This window comes from Ruditapes philippinarum, unplaced genomic scaffold, assembly GCF_026571515.1.
Source record: "Ruditapes philippinarum isolate M1 unplaced genomic scaffold, ASM2657151v2 ctg914_1_1_1_1, whole genome shotgun sequence".
Classification (NCBI taxonomy): Eukaryota; Metazoa; Mollusca; class Bivalvia; order Venerida; family Veneridae; genus Ruditapes; species Ruditapes philippinarum.
In genome coordinates, this window is record NW_026856575.1 from 262821 (window position 1) to 287344 (window position 24524).

Below are 24524 nucleotides of genomic sequence, written 5' to 3' on the forward strand. Positions count from 1 at the left end.
TTTGGGTTGTTTATGGTCGTATAGATTTACGTTCCGTCATGGAACTTTCTTGATGATTATATTTTCTTCTGGTAACTTGGTCGGTGGCAGAGTATTATAACTTTGATGAATGATAGATTGAATATTAACCCATAAAGGGACTCCACTGAGGTTTAAAAGCCTGAAAACATAATATTTGAATTTCTTACATAAATGAGCTGGGGCACTTTAAACAGAAATATATGCAAAGATAGTTAAGAAATATACTTTGAAATAAATTGAAAATCGTATTTTTATGCTTTTCTTAGCCCGATTTGAGTGAAAAGCGTTTAAACGCTTTTCATTTTGGGTCATTATTTTTACAATTCTGGAAAAACGAAGTGCGCAAATGATCTGAAATTTTGCACAAAGATTAGTTGTCTAAACAAATGGTTCATTTATCTGGAAAAAATATTTTCAGTCCCATCATGTCAAAAAAAACCTCAGTGGAGTCCCTTTAACCTGCTGGAACCGACAGAAATTAGCATTTTTGTCACCAGTGTCTGAACATAGTGCTGGTAGCTCAGTTTTTGTACTTTATTATTTTTTTAGTTTTCTTAAACTTCGAATGACAAAACTTCGGATGGTAAATGTATTTTTGATATACATTTTCCATGAAAGTCCCATGTTTACAAATGCGTAATGTGTACTAAATATTTAAAACAATAAAAACAACAACAACAAATTGTCAAATTTATCCATTTACTCACTATCACGTAATAATCAAACAATAAAGTAAAATGTAAAATTTGCAGCGTATCTTAAATTACAAATAATAGATTTGGAAGCATTCGAAATAATTAACGCCGTGAACCGGAAGTGTATTATGGTATAACATCTATTTATCCACTCGTGAATATTCGGCATTTTTCGCCATTTTCCGTGACATAAAAAGGAATCAAATAAGCGTCGACATAACCTTGAGCAGAACTAAATCTTGTCTGCTAAAGTGGTTATTGAATAATGAAAGTGGCGAAGTTTGCCGGAATTTAACGAGTTGATAATACCCTTATATGTATAATTATCATAACTATGTTTATATGAGCACAAGAAACAACTGTTTTCTTGAAATTAGAATCATATCTATACAAATTAACTTAAATAGATAAAATTTAAATTTACATTCTACAATTCAGCAAATTATGATATTTAAATTATATAATTATATATAATGCTTTATACAAATATTTGTATATATGTATAATCACAAATTACAGATGCTTTTTAAGTAATTATAAAATCTAATACTATTTCCCATGCATAATTTTGCATTAAACTTAATTAATTGATAAATTAATTAATTTAATAAGTATACATGCAACTACTTTTAAGGTGAGAAACTAAGGTCGTATGACGAGTTTGCTAACGAATACCTCAATGTAATACTTAACCCATTACTTCATATACACGCCTTTTAACGCCTTTTTCACCCCCCCCCCCTTTTGTTGTCTCAAATGATGAAGAAATGCCTTATTTAGGTCCCAAACACTTGTTTTTGTTTGAGAAATGTTGTTAAAAAAAGTGACCTCTTTTTCGGCGCGGCCCCCCAACCAAAATATACATCAGGGGGTTGCCAGAAGGGGGGTGTGCCCCCTTCTGTTTGGGGGGTTTGAAGGGGGGCGGAGTCCCCCTCATCGCCAAGAAAATTTTGGACTTGTGAGAGGCTGTAAATGACCCCAGATTGATCATAAGGTAACGTGTAACCAACGCTGAAAAGCATTTGACTCTATTTCAATCCATTGAGAAGTTGCAGCACTTTGAAATCAATTTTGATGGAAAAAATCAACGCAAAATAGTGATTTTTGGCAATTTTGAGATGTCCCCTCCTTGCCATGGTAACAGAAAATTTAAGCCTGAGCATGTTGTTGCAAGGGCAATGGTCCAGTCAACATTTGTGCCAAGTTTGATTAGTGTTGAAGCAGTTTTTATAGTATTATAGCAATTTGAACTTGTAACAGGAGACTTTTCAATGAAAACAGCCATTTTTCACAAAAAGCTCATGAAGTAATGGGTTAAGGCAAAACGGGCATCATATTAGGGCGGAAAATTAATTGTCCGTATTACCCAAGTTGGCCCACAGCCGGTCCGGCAAAATAGAATTTTCAAGAATTTATTATATAAATATACAGATAAGTTAAGAAATGCGTCAGATAAAAACGGACAAGTCAAAATCAGATTCCGCCAGCCCTGTCATATTTATTATTTATTCAGGAAATTAATAAACAAATAAATTCATAAAAACGTGTTCAAGAACATAAAACAAAACTCGGCTTGACAATATATAGGGACTAAAACAATACATAGCGCAATAATCTAAATTAATACCTTCGAAAAATATAATAAAAATTGTTCCGACATCAGCACAAAATCAGATATACATTTTACTAGTTACAAGAACACAATTCTTCTATTAAATCGGAATTATAAAATTCATATGGGTTTTATTCGAATATGTTTGACTTTGGATGAAATATGTTTTACAATTTTTAAGACATTTCTTTCATAACAAACAGCCGGACAGATGTGACAAAAATATATTGCAATTTCACAGCATTTAAGTAAATGAGGAGGAAATACAGAAAATAAACCTATGTCCTAAACATTATTCTATAAGAGGTAATTTGAAAAATTGATTTTGTCCTAAAAGTTTCGAATTTTTCAAATTAAATATAGTTTACATCTTCATTGTGCTCTAAAAATGGTAAAACAAATAAAATTATTATTAGTTCATGAATTTAATATGACCAGACATTTTATTTTATTGTGTAATTTCCTGCCAAACATATATTCACTATTTACCAAACCTTATGAAGGTTAAATTATATAAATACAGTAGCATAAAATTTTCGAAATTACATCTTTCACAGCAGCATCACAAGTTAAAGTCAATGAAACATGCCACCGATATGGACTGATATTGTTTACTTTCATAATAATAAAAACATAAACAAAACGGTTTAATAACGCAAATCAAGAACTTGTCCTTATTGTTATGAAGCTAAAATAGCGTTCCTTCATGTATAATAATATACTTATATAATAACTTTAACTTCAACCAGTACTCAAAACGAATTTGAACACTTTTTTCAATATTTTTTTTTCTTATCGTTTATTAGCAGGACACTTTTTTTTTTATCTTTTTTTTCCCGAAAAATTGTCACACAAGTGTATTTGTTCTAATAAGCGCACTCCATTTATTTTCTACTTATTATCCATAGATTTGGAGCTTGAAATATCTTCAACATTACTCTGTTCTTCGGAGTCACTGTCACCTTTTTTGGAACCTTCACTGTGTGTTTTAACATGTTTACTCAAGTGGTCACTGCGCATAAATTTTTTATTACACACGGGACATGCGAATCTTTTTTCGCCGGTATGCGTGCGCAAATGACGTTGTAGTTCGTCTGAGCGCGTGAATCGCTTTCCACAAAATAACCAGTTACATATAAACGGACGTTCCCCTGTGTGCCAACGCAGATGAGCCTTCAAATGTGACGTTTTCCCGTAAACCTTTCCACATCCGGGTATGTGACAACTGTGAATGTTTTTCTTCACTAAATGAGCGCCTGCAGGACCGAGACGTTCTGCCTCGTGACAGTTTGGACATGCGCACGTTGCGCGCCCAGAATACCGTTTAGATTTAGGACTTGGAATGTTTGTAAGTCCAGGTCTGGAAAGAAATGGACTGACTGCGCTTGTACCTATATCATTTGGGGAAGAATACATTGCTTTATAGGGGTCCTGGAACAATTGTTGCCCGGTTGAGAAAAGTGAATTTGTACTTGAGCTCAGCGAGTGTCCTAATTTTAAATCACTAGGGTAACTAGACATTTGTGAATGTAGACCGGATGTAGGCGCCGTCATTTCTGGATATAAATTCCCAGTTCCAGAATGCATGTCCCAAAATGGCGCCACTGGATTAACGGAGCTTGCTACCTCCGTTTTCAAGTTCGAACCTAAACCGAATGCCCAGGCATCATAATGCTGTGCCGACACTCCGGCCACTCTAGAATACATCCCAGATATTCCACTATCAGTCCAAGCTGAATCGCTGTGCATTTTAGGCAGGTACGAAGATGCTTGTGGCGAATCGCTTTGACTATGTGAACCAGAAGTTGTACTAGTCGGATACAACAGATCGTTACTGTACGGACTACTTCCGTTAATGCTGGTACTCGTTCTGACGTAACTTGGAGATGAGGTCGGGGCAAACGATGGACTTCTTTGCTGTGGAACCAGTAAAAAGTTTGATGGGTCAGCAGACGATTCTGGTTTCTTCCACGGATAAAATCCTTTACCAACGGCAGCGTCTGCCAATGGTGGTGGTGATTTTGATGTGATTTTATTGCACTGAGCGGCAAGCATTGCGAGTGGTGCGCCTCCTAGCGGATGATGTATGTCCTGAAATAGATAAAACCTATATTTAGTAACATGATAATCTCAGTGCTTTGATATGTTGTTTATATCTAAGTACTATCATGATATATTGTACCTTAAAGTTGTTGCTAGTTTGGAATCACAAAGATGCAAATGTAATTGTGCACGTAGTAACACTTTTTTTAAATCCATCACGATCAAAGACCGCTACGACAACAGGAAAAACGACCTATTCATTACTATGAATCCCAGGGGTCAATGGATGTATTTAAGTTTAAACTTGTTAACGTGGTTAATAAACCCTGAGCCTTGTAATTTTACTTTCGTTAATTTTAATCTGGCTTGAATAATTACATATTTCACGCAACCTCTCGGACAAATTTCGGATATAATTGGCTATAATCGTTTATGGGAATGAGGCGATCATCCTTTAATTTGCCGGGATCGTCTTTACTTTTAATTCTTCAACTATTTTTTCGTCTTGTAGATTTTCCTATCTGCGTACAACAGCTTACAAACTGTCTATACTTATGTCTAATTCCGATTTAATTCCAAGCATATGAGAATCAACATTAAAAAGTAAGAAGCATTATTTTCTACACCTTAACCTCTAATAAAATGAATTAGTTTTTACATTGCCTTTGCATTTTATTTTAATCCATTAGAAAATATCTGTAAAATTTGTATTCAAATCGATAAAATTTAGACTCTCAAACAATGTTTCGGAAGTACTCTCCCTATACCATTTTGTTTAAACATATTTATTTAAGCTCGATTGCAAAACAAGTTCTAGAAATTTATATTAATCACTTTCGAGTCCGCTTCCTAGTACCAACCAGTACTGGTGTCATATGAAGAAACATGGTCGTGAACAGAGTAGGGCTTGAGCCCGTGATCCCCGGGTTGAGGGGCAGACACCTTAACCACTAGGACATCGCTCCTCTTAAACTATCTATACCAATAATAAAATAAAACAAGTGTTTCTGCTACAATAAAAGGGTGGTCTTTTAAGGTTGGGTTAAAATTCAAACATATGGTTAGACTTGGAGCCAAGCCGACACATTATAAAGACCATATAATGCCTTTCCAGCTTTTCTTGTGGAGTAGAAATAAGGGATTCTCCGGGCATTCTTTCAGGGATTCAAACTTAAGTCTTTGGTTTAAGCTCTGAAAACTTGCCTTAAACGGGAAATTTAAAAAATCCCAGCAATACTTCATAAAGCATCTTTAATAGATAACGCTTAAGTTTTGCAAAATTGCTCAATTAAAGATTTTTAAGACTTTAGAGTACTGATTTATGAATATATCCTTTATTTAGTTCCTCTTACCCCTACCCAAAGCCCTAAGCCCACCCAACCCCACCAAATTTGAATTCAACAACAAAGACATTATCATTATTCCATCTTAGACGAAAGCATTTTGAAGATACACGTACATGTACAGCAAAACTGCAACATATTTTTTTAATCTACAGAATGTGCTATAACATTTGCTCCGATTTGACATCAATAGAATAGAATAGAATAGAATAGAGTTAAATAGTATAGAATGGAATTGAATTGAACGGAACAAAACAGAACAGAACATAATAGATTAGACTACAAAAGAATAAAAACTTATTTAAAATATGGGCCTTTCAGGCATATAAGCATATAATAAACAATGCTGTACATGTACAAGATGTACGAAACAAAAGGAGACTTAACTAAACTTAAACTTGATTTTGATCAGCTAATGTAATTAACATAAGACTTTTTACGAAAAAAAACTAAAGCATATTTGAAGATCTGGGAGCCAAAATCAGCCTTTAGTTACTGAATCTGAAGGATGAAATAATTATTAATTATAAGGACCCGACCGATCATTATTAAACCAACGACTCTGGTTTAAAAATAATTCCAACTTCTCGAATATATAAACAACCAGAAGCAAAAACGTTCCCCCTTTGTATTCCCTAACAAACCATTCAGAAGAGAAAATATTTAATTTGTTCGTTTTCCGTCTAGTGATTTTCAAGAGACATATTTTCTTTACTTTATGACCTTATTTAAAAAGCCATAAAATAATCATGGTTTTCATAAATCACTCTGTGCTTTAGAAAATAGAATATTACTAGCTAAGCGGAAAATTATTTTCCGATAATCATTTCGTTTAATTTTTCGATTCGTAATATTATGAACACCGGAAAGATCAAACGGTTTTAAATTATACGGCCATGATTTGATTGCCCTTTAATCTCCCCGATAAAAAGTGGAGTTACAAGCGCTTCCTATCGTTTGCTAAAAGGTTGGCTGATTTTGCAAGAGCACTGACCAAACAGTGTTTTTCTAGTTGAAGAGTTGATATTCATTGTACGTTAATTAAGGGAACGAAGTAGAAAATTTGTACCGGATTTCCCCATACCGCTTTTTATCAAAATTGATTCCGAAAACCATTTTTGATCAGATAACAAGTTGAGTAAGTCACGAAAATGGCAAAGTAAGGTATACACCAGTAACTTGGGCATTATTGTTTCAATTAGTTTTATACACCGTGGTTTGGATGGCTCTATAGTTTAACATATGACGTCGGTTTACCTAACATGGGCTGAAACCACAAATCCATTAGAAACCATAGTAAGCATGATATCTGAAGGAAAGCTAGTAGTAAAGTGGTAAAAATGTCCCGACTTCAAATCCAGGGGGTGAAGTTTGAATCCCGTTACTCAATTTTTAAAATATGTATGTAGTTTGTGCAAAGCTTCAAACCGACATCTTGTGTGGTATCTTTGCACGTTACAGAGCCAGTGTTTACCGACACCGGAGAAATCCTGACACAAATGGTGCCAGTACTGTAAGTAAACGTATTCTTTTCAATGAATTTTCACCAATGAAAAATGTTTCAGCCATTTTTTAAGTTGTTCGCTTGAATCCTTGGCATTCAAGATAGCTTGTTAGATTCCCAGGAAATTGTTTTGTCTTTCCTTTACTAATGCAAGTAATTGTTTCAATTGTGCAAGCGAGATAGTTCGTTAAGTGCAAAAAAAAATATCATTATATCTCAAACGCTTATTGATTTACTACTTACGGAGAATTATCATCATACCATGAAACGCTTATTAGCATACAAGGTATTACGGATTTTAACTTTGTTTGTCGAGTTTTGGCGGAATATTGATAGAAGAAATTGCTTGAAACGATTTTTTTTATTTATTTAACCAATTTAATAAGCAACTGTCAATCAATAGCGTTTTAAATATTGCATGCTGCGGCCACAATCACAGTTCGAAAAAAATTACAAATGTTAAAGAAAAGATATTGTAGTTACTTTACTATCTCTTTTGTTCATATTACAACTTGACGGCAAATAGAATCTAACAATACGATCCAGTGCAGACCAAGAGCAGCGCTGGTTTGCGTTTTTCGCTCTTCAATCAAAATATGATGAATAATTTTGCCCAAATGAAAAATGGACAAATCTATTTAAGATATTAAGCGTGGTAGGGGTAAAAAGGTATAAATGTGGTACACGGTTTTTTTCAGTAAGGTAAGAATTTAACCCGTTTCCTGCTGGAGAGTGATTAGCCTTTGCCAGGCCAGTATGCACGTCCTGCACGTGCAATCTGGCCTAACTCTATACTGTTAGTTGCAGAATTCTTAAAATTATTTTAATTTTGAATGGATAGCTAGGTGAATCCATTACACAAATTCAACAGGTTTAAGGGTTGAGAAAGAGAAGCAGGCGCTGTGAATTTTTGCAGACGACATTTTGAAACTTTTTTATTTAGACTTAACTCTCTAAACGTACTAAACACCATTATTAATTCTTTTTACCGTATTTCTAGATGTAAAACTTTGCAATTTTAATCACCTACCTAAAATTTGTTTCAAAATCCGGCTACTGTAAATTTTAATTTAAATCCCTATTCATTAAATAAACATCCTTAAATATTATTGATACAAGAACCTTTCTTTCCGTTCGGTTGAAACGCTCTGTTTTGGTATTTACTCTGGGTTTTTTTTGTGGTCTTATTCAAGGTCGTATTCGTGGATTATTAAATGTCCAAATATAAGAAGTTAATACGGATTTCATGAGGATTAGATTACCAATTTCAGCATCAAAATTCACCTAAAGATTTGAATAAATGATTCAAGCAGAAATATAATTGCTAAGATGTGGTGAATATCTTAAAAAGCAGAGGAATGGTGCTGATTTAAATAGACAAACAACAATATCTAAAACGTGTTTTTATAGTACAGGATACTGAAAATTTCGTTTTGATTTTTTTGTACACCAATAGAGAAAATATTATATTAAAATGAGCTAAGAAATATTGTTGAAGCATTTAGCATACTTTTTGAAAATACTTTCTTACGTGCTTTTCAGTGCTAAAAATGTAAGTAATAAACTTCCTTGAAAAATGTGTTGTTTTTTAACTTTTATATAACGATTATTTTAACACATCATCTCGAATTTTGTTTTCCGGAGAAAATTGGTTGACGGAACTAAAGGAACCAATTTTCTTAGAAACTGAAATGAATGTTTCATAATAAAATGTTATAAGATAAGCTCTGTATATTAAATCGGTGTAACCATTTACATATTTTACAAACCAATTATTTTTTTGCAGCAGAAGATGGGGGTCGGTGTCTTGATATACAATACCTGTGAGAACAATACGTTATGACATTCACTAGAGCTAAAATTTCAAATAAGAAAGAAAACTAATGTTATTTTTCATACATAAAATAATTACACTATAGTTGCATAATAAGTTCTCATATGTCTTAAATGATGCTTGAATAAAACTGAATCCTAACCCTCACCCTGCTGGCGGAGTGTGACCAGTGCCGACCAAGACCAGCTGGCACATCAGTGTCGTCTGGTCATGGTCTGCACTGTTCGCTTATTCTGAAATTTTTCCTTAAAATGGTAAATGGTTTTGTCCAAATTGAAAGATGGACAAGACGGACAAGTCCATTTAAGATATTAAGGGTGGTGAGGTTAAGATATATCATAGCTCTGTACATAAAGCTCATCTAATTTGGAAACGTGATACTGAGTTTGTTTATTGTGAACTGTAGAAATTTAATTTAAATTTGTTTCATAATATCTTCTGTCCACAAATTGATTTCGTTGAATTAAATAAGAGCCTGCTTTCGTGAACAAATTAAGTATTCGTTTCTTAGCAATCGTGTTAAATGCTTATATAGTGATCACATGGCTTTGAACTGACTCGTCTTGTTCGGATGGTTAGAAACTTGACTCCCACGTGTACAGCAAGCAAGGAACTGTGATGTCTTTTATGCTGAATTTTCAACGGAACGTAGATTTCATTCATTCATTCAATCAATCAATCAATCAATCAATCAATCAATCAATCAATCAATCAATCAATCAACCAATCAATCAAACAAACAAACAAACAATCATATCTATTCATTCATATCTATCTATTTCGTACGTTCGTTCGTTCACTCACTCATTCAAATGTAAAGACAAGATAAAAGACCGGGGTTTAGAAAATATACTTTGTAGATCTTTTCTGAAGTAATATAAGTTGAAGGTGATATAGCAAATTTTGTTAATGTACGGGCAGCAAATAACTAATTCAGTTTTCTTCTAAAGACAAAGTCACACATTGAATTTCCAAAAAAAGAGACATACTGAGTATTTAATATTTACTCGTGTGTACACTTGTGGAATATCTGTTAATAGTTGATCTTTACATTTGCATCACATATCGTAGTCACTGTTAACACATGAATCAACGTTGACATTTACACGTGATTCAACTTCAATGTTTACACGTGAATCAAAAGTAATGATAACATAACGTGAATTACAGTGACATTCACATTTCACTAAATGTATATGCCAATCAAGTCCAATTTCATAGTTTTTAAGCAAATTGCTAAAAACACGTGAGTTTAAACTTTAAAGCTATAAAATTTAATATTTTTATCAAAATTATCAGTTTACTGATCTTACGAAAGTTAGAATTTAAAAAAATGCATACATGTAAATATCTAATACACATTTCTTTTTTTTTCAGTTGTTCCAAAATGTATCCTCGCAACCAAACAAAAAATCTTTGCACACCCAGGTTTCTCAAAATGGTGACTCGTGATAAATTCTGGAACATTTTAGAGACAAACTTATTGAAATTATTGATATAATTGTTTTAAAATGTGGATGATTTTTGTACAACTTAGATAAGAATGACGTCCATTGAAATTCTCGAATAAATACCATTGTTACGTCATCACTTTTAAAAACAAAGAAAAAAGGTAGAAAGAAAATACTTATGTGTATGGTTTGAATGTGTCTTTTTTTATACATTATTCATATTCTCCAAATTTTAAGAGAATTTTTATTCTACAATTTGTTTACAGAGACGGTTTTCTAGAATTAAAACTGGTAAATTTTCTCTCTTTTTTTTTTTACAAACTAGGATTATTTGAGAGGAAAATATATTCCAGAGTGATTTTTATAGGCAGGCAGATGAATTCTTGTTTCTACAAAACAACACTATTTATAGAGTTTGTGTTTTACAATAGCTATGCAACTTAGGAGATTTCTAGAAACATTTAGGTTAAAATTAGACTGAATAGTTTTTCAACCACCTTTTTCCCTTTAGGTCATAATGCTTTCTTATACACTTATTTTAATCACATATAAACATTACATTTTTTTCCTTCTACAAAAAGACACTGATAAAAAATGTGAAGTCATCATGATATTTTTAACACAATCGGTTCAAAGATCTCATAATTTCTTTTGAAAATAACTCTGATCAACAACATCTTATTCAAGATATATGATTAACATCATTTGGAACATCATCACAACAAAAGTCTTAGAAATAAATTTCTCAAAGCATTATTTAGAACTGAAACAGTAAATAAATTCACCGTGCCGCCTGAATTATGATAGCACGATTCTCATACTTTACAGAAAAGCACGTAAAACCCGTGCATTCCGTATACACAACGCCGCCTTGCGGCTCATAAATTCTAATTAATCCTATCATTAAGCCATACAACACCTAACTCACTCTAAACACATCATAAAGATTGGCAATTTGGCAGTAAGTCTGTTCTACATTAACAACAGCATCCACTACATCCCATTTTAATTTGCTAGCCCCCTTCTTCATGAAAATTTTTGCAGTGGTATATTTAAAAGCACCGGCACAAGAACGCCCCCTTTTCCTCTACAAACGACTTTATTACTTAGAAAAATTCGTTTTCGCCGTTGATTAAACGTTGGCAAACAAACAAGGAACATTCTCCATAATTACGGATTCATTTTCATATTACTTTAAAGTGATGTTGGTTTAACATCGTTAAGAAAAGTTCAGTGTTACAGTAATGAAGTTTTTGTCATCAGTTTTCTTATAGTTCATGAAAAGAAAAGCTTACCCCTACTAAAGCGGCGACTCCGGTCATTTTACTCTTACGAACTAAAATTAAAACATCCTATCTCTCTCACTGTCCAAAATTCTATCATACACATTTAACCTTGTTTGGAGATTAAACAGATTTTATAATGCAAGAATTCGATAAAATCGCATCTTCAATACCAAAGAGGGAAGTGTAATGAATACAGGGCGTTCCTCTGTGATAATAGGAGGTGGGAGAGGCGGAGTCACGCCGCATTGAATGTGTCTCGGCCAACGATTGGTCTAAAATTATACTCTTTGGAAAAACAGTTTCACAACGTGGTGTTTTATAAACCTGTGTATCATTAAGGCGGAATTGGGCGGCAGTGGGCGTGTTTTTGGTCAAAACCTGGATGAAAAGACTTGTCAAAGATATTATCAATAGAATTATGTATCTGCAACGGCTCTGTGAGATTTAAACATCGATAAAACTCCTAATGAATAACAACGATTAATTTAACACGAGTTTGAAATTATTAGACCTGATTACGTACTGATATGGACAGCATTCTGTAATAATTGTAATTAGATCTAAAGTGAATCTTTTGATGGTATTACATGATAAAAAATGATGCTCTAAACTCGTGCTTGATTACAGAAGACAAATTTTCAAAACACTTCCAGCATTTTAACACGTACTTCTTTCTCTGTCAAACCTAACAACGCAAAAAGAGTAGGTTGTTGTTTTTTTTCTTCTAAATTTCATAATTATGAAAATAATAGTTATTATCAAGGGATAAATAGTTGAAATTATGTAGAAATTATTTTCAAAATTTCATGAGGAATTGTAAACAACGATAAATGTTTCACTTTTCGATGATATTTAATAAAGTCTTGCGAAAAGATGCGACTTGTCAGTTCCCGCACTATTTTCCATGCTTGATATTGTTTTTTTTGAAATTATATATTTGTGGTTATAGTTTAGATAATCATTTCACGTGAAAATTAACACCACTATTTTTTTCAGATAATTAATCCCCCACCCAGATACACTATACACAATTTTGACGCTTATTTCGATGTCTACTGAGTAGCGGCTTAAAAAATGACGAATTACACAAATTGTCTATGTTTTTGATCACGTGAACGAAAATTCAGGTAGGTCTTTTTGCTTGTTCAAAACAAATAATGTATTACAGGTAGGTCTTCACGCGAACTAAAGTTGGTTACAGGTAGGTCTTATAGCTTGAACAGTTCACGTGAACGAAAGTTGGTCACATATAGGTCTTGTAGCTTTACAGTTCACGTGAACGGAAGTTGGGTAAAAACTAAAAACATATTTTCATAGCTTGTACAGTTCACGTGAATGAAAATAGGTTACACAGGAAGGTCTTATAGCTTTACAGTTCACGTGAACGAAAGTTGGTTACACAGGTAGGTCTTACAGCTTGTACCGTCACGTGAACGAAAGTTAGTTACAGGTAGGTCCTGTGGCTTGTACAGTTCACGTGAACGAAAGTTGGTTACGTGTAGTTCTTAAAGCTTGCAGTCAGAACAATAGTCCAACAGTTATTTTATCTTTTTCATTATATCTGTGACTAAACGTCATGGGTGTGTGTGCCCGGGGTGGGGGTGTAGGCTAACTTAGGAATTAAGGTCACTAAAGGGTAGCTTTATAATAGCATGGCATGAACTGCATTAATGTAAGGGTAGAATTCTAAATTTGTTTTAAACTTAGCCCAGTTCACGAATAGACAGAATAGCACGAATCTGATTGGTTTTACTTCTAAAAACAACATGTTACACTCTTTCCGATGAAGGACGACCTCGGATACCCGTGCATGTATTAGCACGAGCACGCACATGAGTAGATCCGGCGGCGAAAAAGGTTTTAATTATATATACATTATACCATGTACATTGTTTACTAATAATATTTGTCTGTACTTATTTTCTGTGTTGCTATTTTTGCAAGTTCGGCCTTAGATTTAAAAAAAAGAAAGAAAAGAAAAACGTAAAAAAGGACAATCTCAATATTTAGGATAAAGACCTTCAGTTATGTTTCAAACAAAGCCCATTGACATCATCAGTGGCGCATTCTCTCCAGATATATTTACTAACGTTTTAAGTTTTGTATGTCATTTGTTTGATGTGCCGCTGTTTACCGAAGCCCCGTGGTTTCAGCCGTAGTTTCTCGCTGACAAATTTCAATTCATATTTAGAAGAAAAAAGAAAAAAAACTATAGAATTGAGATGAAATTCAATTAAAATCGAATTGGCATCAGTGTATAACTTGACTGTTCAAATTTTGATTTTTTTCTTCAATAGAATATAAATGCTTTGTTCTGATAACCGTATTGAATGAACAGAAGAGAAAAAAAAAACTGAACAATTTTGATGTTTGAATTTGTATACTTTTTCTTACGCATTTCTTTCGCTTAAATGTTTATTTGTGGGGAAAATGGTTTAAAAAAACTGGTCGTAGCTTAAATATGGAAAATCCGTTAACCGAAAAGGGAAAAAAAAAGAACGAAAAGATATGGATAGTCAAGATCGAGTCTCTCGGATGTGTTGTGTATTACGGGGGTGCGGGGGTAGTGATGTGGGATATTGTACGAGTGGGAAAGGGGAGATTCAGGGGTAGGGGTGGAGCAGACACTTGCGTGGTCTTAATTGGTTACAATCATATTGAAATAGTTATTAAATATGGGAATATGTCTTTCAATATTAGAAGGATGCCATTTTTTTAACATTGAGTTGGCTTATGCCCGGCAGATATACAATATAGAAAATATAAAAGGTAAATTAGTAATCGAGTAATAAAAACAGAGGCATTGACAGAGTGGGGGTTATGAGAGGGGGAGGTGTAGGGTGATGAAGAGGGGCGGGGTTTGGGTATGCAGAGGTGGTAGGTGGTGTATTGGGTCAAGCTGACCACTGTACAGTAGATAATATGTGATTTCATAAGGCTATCAATGTCATAAAATCTTATACCTAATATATTATATTCCGTTCTTTTCTTTTAGGATATGTTATGTATATATTTTATATGTATGAAAATATAGAAGAAGAAAAGTTATGAGTACGGGGTCCGTACCCTCAGTTCAGTGCCTGAAAGGGCGGAAGTCCATTATTAAGCTTAGAATACACACTGTTATGCTGCTGTAATGTAAAGGGGCTAAGCATTGAATAGAAATAAGGAAAGGTTGAAGGACGACGCGTGCGAGAGGGTTAAGTGAAGTAGTGAAGGAGGTTGTCGTAAAAGCATACGGGTTTTTGGAAAAAAGTACCAAAAAATCCGAAAAAATGGGGCAGCAAACATATCGAATGAAATTTTGTCAGAAGTTTCTGGTTTGATCACATTTTTTTCCTTCAAATTTTCTTTATGTACCTCAACGACTGAAAGAGCTAATAGCTATGTCTAATTCACTGCTGCTCTAGCCGTTAAAATTGAAATAACAAATGAGTTTTTATTGAAAATGAATAATATTAATAAAAAAGAAAATTTATTTAGTTATCCGACATATTTTTATGTGACGGGTTATATACGTTTTAGCATCTGGACAGAGTAATTCGGCAAATCAGAAATAATTATAGATGACATCTTATAGGATTTCTAATATTTCTCATTTAAATTTAATTCACACGTGTACCATTAGCCAAGCAATTGTAAATCTGATTGCAAATGAAAAAAGATGTACACATACAAAAAAACATTGTTCTTATTCTTTTCCCCAAAATCCTTCTTCAAAGAGTTGGAAATTTGTTTCTACATTTCGCGACACCTAAATTATCTTCACATCCCGCCCTCTAAGAATAACCCCACAATCCTTCTACTTGTCAAACTTTAATAAATCGTCAACAAAAAGACCTTACAAATTTACAATATTTTATAATTACGTCATATTAGCTATATTTAACAAATCGGAATGTACCAAGTGCCATTAAAGGTAAAAGCTATAGCTCGATGTTATTAGTCCTTTTGATGTATTTTTAAAATTATTGGATATGTTTACAGATATACACAGAAAATGCAATAGCTCATGTGGGGTGTTCTTTGATGAATGTACAATTTTGTATATAAAATTTGGTTATTTGGTTATTTGAAAAAAGAAGAAGTATCATGACTCATTATTTTTTTACGCGTGGCATCTCAATAAGCGAAGAAACCCAAGGTGTGTATATTTATGGATAAGATTTAATATAGATGCTTTTAAATTACTATAATGTTGTTTTTTTGTTGTTTGTTTTTTGTTGTTGTTTTTTTCGTGTTCTCATGCATGTTGCTGTGTGTGTTGTTTTTTTGTTTGTTTATTTTTTGTCGTTGTTTTTTAAAAACTTTTAAATGCCTGTATATAGAAACGAGAAAGCAACGTATTTGAAAAAAAAAGTCAATTACCATATTATCAAGTACAGTCAAACTTGTCAATAAAGGCCATCCAAACGAGATACCATACATGGTCTTTATAGACAAATGGTCTATATTCGGAGTTTACTCTGTTGTAAATTGTACTTTTATCAATGAAGATTTGTGTAAGAGTATTTTTTATTTACAGTTTGGTCTTTATTTGAAGGTGGTCTTTAATATAGGTGGGGCTGTATATTTCATGGAACCCTGCTTAAACAATGCCTTCAGCCTTAATTGATTTACAAAACGATTGTAACGAAGTGATTTCTAATTAACCTTTATAAACATTATTAAAAAAAGGGTTATAGAGAAGACTTTTTTTCGAACTAACAAAATATTTACCGTATTTATCAATTTAACTATCTGTTATATAAACTCAAAATAAGGTTAAACATATAAACAAATAATACATTAAATTTTATAATAATAATGATGATGATGATGATCATGATGATGACAATAGTTTAATAAATAAATGTTATACTATGCAATACTTAATACGATTTACTTTGACCTGTGAATCTATGATTAACAAAACATAGATTTAAAACACGCTTTTTTCTCGAGTAAGTAAAATACTAAAATTGTTACAGACTTATTTTATATCGATCTGCTATTGGAATGAAATACTAGAAACAAGCATATAATAATGCATATGCAAAGTAATTGGCAGAGACTTGGCAGAGATGGAAATCTATGTAAAGCAGGTAAAAGTCAAAGGGAGGTAACTCAACGTTTTTTTCATGTTCAAGTGCGAGGCTCGTCATCAAATTTCGTTTAAATTTGTCACATGAATTACATGTTTATATAACAACAGATGGCAACGTGATTGACAGTAAAGTTTTATGTCCCTCGTACAGTGTAAGAATAAATAAAATAAAAATATGTTCACTTTTACTTAGGTTACCACGCTTTTCACTCAAACCGGGTTAAAACCGTGCAAACCATGGGACAGCCCTCGTACATCTTTCAATATGGACAAGATCGTTTATCATTTATTGAAGAAAAAAGAAATCCATTGGATAATAATATAGACCTAGTTCGGGTATTTTTGTCTTAATTTTATTTAGCCTTTTTATGCATTAATTATTCTAAATTAAAATGTTGAATCTCAAAAAACCTTTTTTCATAATTCTTTATACACTATAAATTACCGGAATTGCCCTTTTTTGTTCATACAGATAAACATATTTACAAAAAAGTGCATATTTTTGTTGTTTATTTATTTATTTATTTATTTTCGTCTTCTTCATACAACATACATATGGAATATAAAAAATCATGGAATTTGAAACTCTTACGCATGTATAAGCAATATTTTGTAAAATTACACATAAAAAGGCCGTGAGAAAAAGATACAAATACGTATTTGAATTATACCCGCGTCTTTGTATATGGCTAAAAATAGTTTGCATGTGCTTATCGTGCTGGTGAAGAATAAGTCGGGACCAAGCACTATTTGATTACTTCTCGTGGTTTCTCATGTCAAACGAGATTACTAAACAATAAAAACTAATTCAGCTACTGAGGCAGACGAATTTAAATACTAAAAACAGAAATAAACTCCAAACATCTAGTCAGTTGAAACAGAATTTCACCGCAACGTGCGGAATAATTTGCACTCATGCGGAGTAATTCGCCGGAAGATACACCGATCATCTGGCATTCCAAAGTATAAATCCGCGGGTGACACGGAAAATTAGTACGCTGTCAAACGGGTAATACAGGGCTTCTCTCCGGAGTCCAATATTTGCACAATTGCACAAAGTTAATGAAACTGGCCGTTGGTATAAAGAAAATTTAACTATTAAGAAAATCTAAGCTGTAAAAGTTTAAGATAATTTACTTCAATTATGTGTCTCAAAACATTACTGCAACAAGAGAGAAATGTAACTAACAAATTGCATGTCGTGATCTACTTACCAAAATAAATATATGCGAAAAATGAATTAAAAATTATGAGAACCACGAGTTCTTTCGAATATAATTTGGCTATGGAATAATTGATTTAAAAAAGGATTTTCTTATGACCTTACTGTATATATAGCAAATACGTGTTCACATTTCTATCAAGTTTCAGACAAGTTTGATCCAAGTCAATTCATTCGGCAGAATTTATACAAATAGGTGGAACATATTGAAACATTGTTCTAACGTGCATCAAAATGTGGGCAAGAAATGACAAAAAAATTTTACGATGAAAATATCATTTTCAAATTAAATGTTTTAGCTGAAAATATACAATACGAGTCTTGGAAAAAAGATGAACACATACATACGACAACATTCTTGCCTTTCGTTCATTTTTTTAGCTAAAAAGCACCATCAATATTAACCACAACAAGAAATATTACAATTATTTGATGCTCATTCATGTCTTGGTCTAAAGCTTTTTAAGCTATTCAAACAGCGAGAAGAACATACAGAACTGTTTTAAATCAGCCGATAAAATGGCAAAGTGATTATTTTCGAAACAATGCAAAAAAGGATATATATTGGCACCGTGTATATTTCTTCAATTTAATATCCAATTAACATTGCTCTTTTAACAATGTTGGCAAAGAAATAACTGAATAAATAAAAATAATTGCAAGATCGATTATTTTGCTAAATAATTTGCCATGAAATATTTTATTTTGTAGATCCCTTTTTAGTTTGTTGGATTGATTAATTATACATATTTCACTTATAAGTTGCACTTCAACCAACACAAATATTCAAAAGTTACACAAGTGCTATATTGAGTTTTTAAATGAATCTTAAATAAGTGAAAATATTTTCTGTGTTTGTAAAAAAACTCAATTTACATCTGCTTAAATATTTTCTCTTTCAAAAACCATTTTAGTTGTAAATATTTCAAATCAAGCGGAAAAAGGTTAAAATCACGAGCAATGACAATATGTCGGCATAAAATCATTTCTGTTTAATTTTGTCCATTATTATCAAAAGTTCATCCAGTCAGAAAACATCTTTTGTACTTTCACAGTGAATGTGCCAAGCGGCTTTGTCATTCACTGCGGGACAGCTCCTATGTGGCGTCGCTTATGCCTTTAACAAGTGTTTTCGTCGCTTTGCATTAGTACGCACTTCACGGGTCTTTATTCTTGTTTAAATAGCCCTATATGATGCGGACAAAATGTTTTTGATGGATGATCAGTGGTTGACTTCAATAAAGAATTGATTGAGAACAACTCTAACAAATTCTCCAATTTTGGTAAGGACGCTTATGTCAATTAGTGAGAGAATATGCCGTACGACGACGGTACACATACCGGTAAGGTTAAAAGGATGCACCACGGTAATCTTAACAGTTGTTAATCGACGGAATTTATTGCTCATTGTTGCACTTATTTTGTGCAACATTCGATTAAAGTTTTCCGCGTAACGATTAGATTAAGCCGGGTAACTTTCGTTTGATCTCTCCATAGGGGATTCTAATACCCGATAACAGTTCTATTTACTTTTATTCAATGAACGTTAAATGGATCATATAAAAAAAGAAACATGATTACAGTTATACAGTTAAATGATTTTATTATAAATTCCTACAAAGTATCTTCTCGATTACGAAAAAAAATCCGAATAGCACCAACTTTTTCTCGTTTCGCCTCAAACAGTCAAGGCAATTTTAACAGACTTTTAAGTAAAACAATACAAAATAATTTTAAATGGTGTAAAGGTTAGACCAACCCGGTACCAATTAGATGTGAGACCTTTTGAATAATGGCAATACTCCAAATTCAATGAAAATAATCGAAGTGCGACTTAATTGGAAATCTTATTTTTTTTCATCAAAATTATAATGAATATTACATTGAGCTAGAAAAAAAAACATATTTTATCAGTAAAATGCCGTATTTTATTCTTCTGAAGCAAAAGAAACATAATTGAAAATAATTGCCGACAAACAGGTTAAACAACATTAGCTCACAGCCCCAAATCTATTAAGAATAAAGTGTCTTAGCCTAGCCCGTACATAAATTGTTTCAAACACTCTTAATAATTCCAGTGGCGGCGGTGTTGGTAGTTTTCACTCCGGATAACGGCAGTTAGCCACATTGAATTTACCAGAGCACAGTTCAGCCACCGCATCGTTCATGGGCAGTCTGTCAAGCAGTTTACCAGTACTAGTTGCCTTAACTTTCGCAAGGAACTGATTACTTTTGTACTTGCAAGAGCAGAGGTACAGTGCGAATGACCGTTATCAATCACAACGAAAGTGACCTGCGCCGTCCGGGAATCGAACCCGGGTCGTCCAACGCTCTACCTATTGAGCTAGCCGGACAGCTTAATATTCCAGACTACAAAATATAATTATACGTATTCGGCCAAATATATACGATTGAGAAGTCGCAATTTCTCGACCTTTTCCGTCTTATTTCGGATAGGGACCTTGGATATATAAAACGGTCTAACGTACACTACTTAAACTAAACATGAATTGTACACAAACAATAAGTTAGTACTTGAAGTTGTAGACTTAACCAATTCCATGATAACGTAGGCCCACCTAAATTATATTTTCTGATATAAAAGTAAATTTCATTATTTATATGCTAATCATGATGTTTCTAGAAACCGGAAGTAGAAATGTTTACATGTTGACGATATTTCAGATTTTGTTATGATTATACGTCAATGGGCATTTTTAAATTTTTTTTCATAGTCTTAAGTATTTTTTAATCATAACATAACCGGAATAAACTTTATTTTACTTTGGATGTCAAATAAATACATTCGTTTTAATAAAATAATAACATGCTCTGTTTATTTTTGTTTACATCTGAATTAACGTGGTAGATTTTTTTTCAATCCATGTTAAGTCCGAGATGATTATGTATATTCGACGAGTTTTTAGTCGGCGATGTGTTCCGATTTAAATAAATCATTGGCAATCGGAACATTTTAACATAATCGTCCCGGAATCAATACGGATTTAAAAAAGTTCTTCCGGGTGACTTTTGATGCAAAACAAAAAAAGAGGATGTAATTCTTGTGTAATGAAAAAACGAATGTATTGATTTGAATCTGCCAAATAAAATGTTTATTCCGTTAATATTATAATTAAAAATGATTTTTGATAAACAGAATAAATTTTGTAATACAAACGGACATAGAATTATAACCAAATCCAAGATAATGTCAACAGATATACATTTTGTACTTTCTGTTTCTAAAATCATACTAACTAGTATGTAAAAACATGTATATTTTTTACTTTTATATCTATAAATTTACTGAATTTTAGCCAACTTTTACCTAATATAAATAATGAAATAAACTATGTAAATAAATCTCAGTATTTAAATATTTTTTGTTGACATGTTTAATTTTGTAGCGCAGGTTAGACCGAGTCGAGGTCCTTAGTCGAACTTTGACGGAAAGGGCCAAAAAAGCGATTAAGTCTTCTTGTTTATAAATAATGATAAAAAAAACTTAAACATGAACTCAAAAAACTCCATTATAATTGTTAATAATACTTAAAAATCCTAAAAAAAAAAAAAAAAGATAAAAAAAAAACGAAAAAATAAATAAATAATACGTTGAAAGTAAGTCATATCAATTTAATCATAATATAAATAAATAGATAAATAAAAAAATAAATAAAAAACTTATAATTATAAGAAAATAGATGCCAAATATTGAAAAATAAAATTAAATAAAACTTACGAAAAACCAAGTCTACCTGTCAAACAATGTTTCTATTAAAATTCCAAGAGGACTTATTAAATGAACGCTTCGACTTTACAAATACATGTCTTTATATATGTATTGTCTCATATACATAATGTATATATGTGTGTGTGTGTGTCGCAAACAGACTCGCCTTTTTGCCAATTATAAAGATGTCGTAAAGATTTATCAATCTGGATTCAACCGATTATGTAATTTTGAACTACTGATGTGTGATTTGGTTTCACGTTCAATACGAGATGTCTAAATAATGATCCGATAATAGTAGTAATCTTGGGGAATGGAACTAAAGTATGGTGTACACGTATCGACAAAACTCTGTATTACCGTAAACAATCGTCAAAGACTTAAAACTGTTACCGAGCTTAAAAATATTAAAAAAATGTAGAATCTAGAAAAAACAAAAAACTTTATGTCATGCATGATATACCGGGAATGAACTCTAAAAGCTCTTAACCTTTTTTTTCTTCTTTTATTTTTTATTTATTTATTCTTTTTTCTTATTTTTTATTATTCTTTCTTTTTTATTTCAAGAACCTGTACGTGTCCTATCCACTTTTATTCAGTAGTGACCAATAACATAATCTTCCCTGCACGTAATCGGTTAATGCCAAAAAGCTTATGGGTTTAGCCGGTTAATTGGCTTAAATTATTTCCGCACGATGGTGCGAAGGGAGGTAACTATCTTGTAGCGTTTGGCGTAATAATCATCGAGATAAACGACACTATTATGTTTACAAATGTCAGTGTTTCTGTCATTATTTACAAAAGTTTGTTTACACTGCATGCAGTTATATGAAAATTAGAACAATTTGGTTTTTTTTTTTATATACAAACGTTTACGTTCTAACCAGGCAAATCAAAGCGCCGAAAGCACCGAATGTGTCGTACGGTCGTACCGGACATCTGCGCATAGCATAGTGTGGAATATTACTACATTAAGGATAAGGAATGCGATATGCAACTGTGTCATGCTCATTTGTTGTCTTGTACATACATCCCTGTAGTGATACAATTTAAGTGCCACGAGATTGTATGTTAATATCCCTCACTTTTTTTTGTAATGTTAATTTCCCATATGCCAATGTGAGTTATTCTTACTGTTAATTAAGTGTACCAAATTGCTTAAAATTTTCTTTCGGTACATAGTTAAAAGTACTTTTGCACAGTAGAAATATAAAAAAAATTAAAACCTATATAAACAGTGTTCCAATTATTTATTTGTTCGGGGTACTAGTCATAAAATATCATCCCTGGAAAAAATACTATTACGTTTTTTTTTCTTGGGATATTTTTTTACTGTTACACACAAACCTATGTGTTATTTATATACTGTAAACTTTAGATCAGATATTCTATTATTATCCTTTTTATACTACATTTTCATTACCTTCCAAAACTTTTGTTAAAAATATCTATTTTACACAAAGAACTGTAATACTTTTTGACATACCAATGTAGGATAAATTATGGGAAACATCAGTTAGGCACTACCCTATTAAAACAAGATTCTGTAGATATTTGTACATGTATATGATAACGACTTTGCTAGTTATTCATCTCGAACCATCTCAGATAGTTGGCCATTTCATTTTCACCAATGTACGTTACAAAACTTCTTAGGCCGTCACAAAATTATGGCTATTCTATTCATTTTATGGAGTGTCTTTGTTTTCAACCAATAAGCAAACAACTTGTAACTCCAAGTTCATTGGGAAGACCTCGGTGATTTTGAAATAAGTATGACGGTAACACCCGAATGGTTGCAATTGCTTCAAAAATACCACATACATGTATACCTTTAAGGTTATAGACTTGAACGAATAAAGCTTCACTAAATACAGAGAGACAATTAAAGACATGTTTTAACATTTAACAGCTGGAATGCTAAAAACCCTAAAACGGTCTACGTTAAAGCGAAAGAGCTGGTATTCGGACAGATTGGTATCACGCGAGGGGAGAAAGCTCTGAATGAACACCATATTTTCAGCGAAGTTACGTGATACATTTTGTCATGCCTTTGGTTGGTTATTTGAAAATATATTCATGTTTTTGACATGTAGCAGAGCAATCACGTTCTTTATCTATGATCACGTGATATTACAGAAGTTCGAATGATATTAGCGCATGCGCACTAAAACCGTTTCGCTAAAGTTTAAAAAAAATACATAGAATGGTGGACAATTAAACGCAATGTAATTGTTATAATTGTGAATAAATTCAAATTGTGCTTATTCTTAAAAGTAAGTTACGAAACATATGCGGATATACACGTGTATTATACCAGGGTCTTTTAATATCTGTTCAGACCAAAATTTACATACAAGTTCGCTGGGGTGTTCTTTGTTGTTGTTTTTGACTAGCGATATATAAAATTCGAAAACTAAAAAATGCAAAGTACAAAGGAGATACATGTAAACAAATGCTTTGGTTGTTGTTTTGTTGTTGTTATTGTTGTTGTTGTTGGTTATTTTAAGGGGTTTGTGGGGACTTGATAATAAATCGAGTTTCCTGCATCACTTCCTGCTTGGACATTTAAAACCCCTACAAACAATTTTATTTCTACCACGTTGTTACATCTAAAGTAAAACTTTTTTTTCCTTTTTCAGAACTAAATTGCCTCTTAAACTGAATCAGATGCCGTTTCAAACGAAAGTTCATTAT

At 32.5% G+C, this 24524-nt stretch overlaps 1 protein-coding gene across 3 annotated transcripts in view; it reads right to left on the minus strand.

Annotated features, from left to right (window-relative positions):
- Nucleotides 1–703: 703 nt before the first annotated feature.
- The window catches only part of LOC132747029 (transcription factor Sp8-like), a 33897-nt gene continuing 10076 nt past the window's right edge, over nucleotides 704–24524 (minus strand). Inside the window, exons 1-2 of one of the 3 annotated variants that reach the window (XM_060736339.1) lie at nucleotides 11799–11964; nucleotides 704–4419 (exon numbers count right to left, since the gene is read on the minus strand). In XM_060736339.1, the coding sequence (XP_060592322.1) occupies nucleotides 3220–4419; nucleotides 11799–11825 (1227 nt within the window). In that variant the 5' untranslated portion in view covers nucleotides 11826–11964 and the 3' untranslated portion in view covers nucleotides 704–3219. Of the gene's footprint in view, nucleotides 4420–8248; nucleotides 8382–11798; nucleotides 11965–24524 lie in introns of those variants that run through there. The other 2 variants (XM_060736340.1, XM_060736337.1) reach the window with 2 other exon arrangements.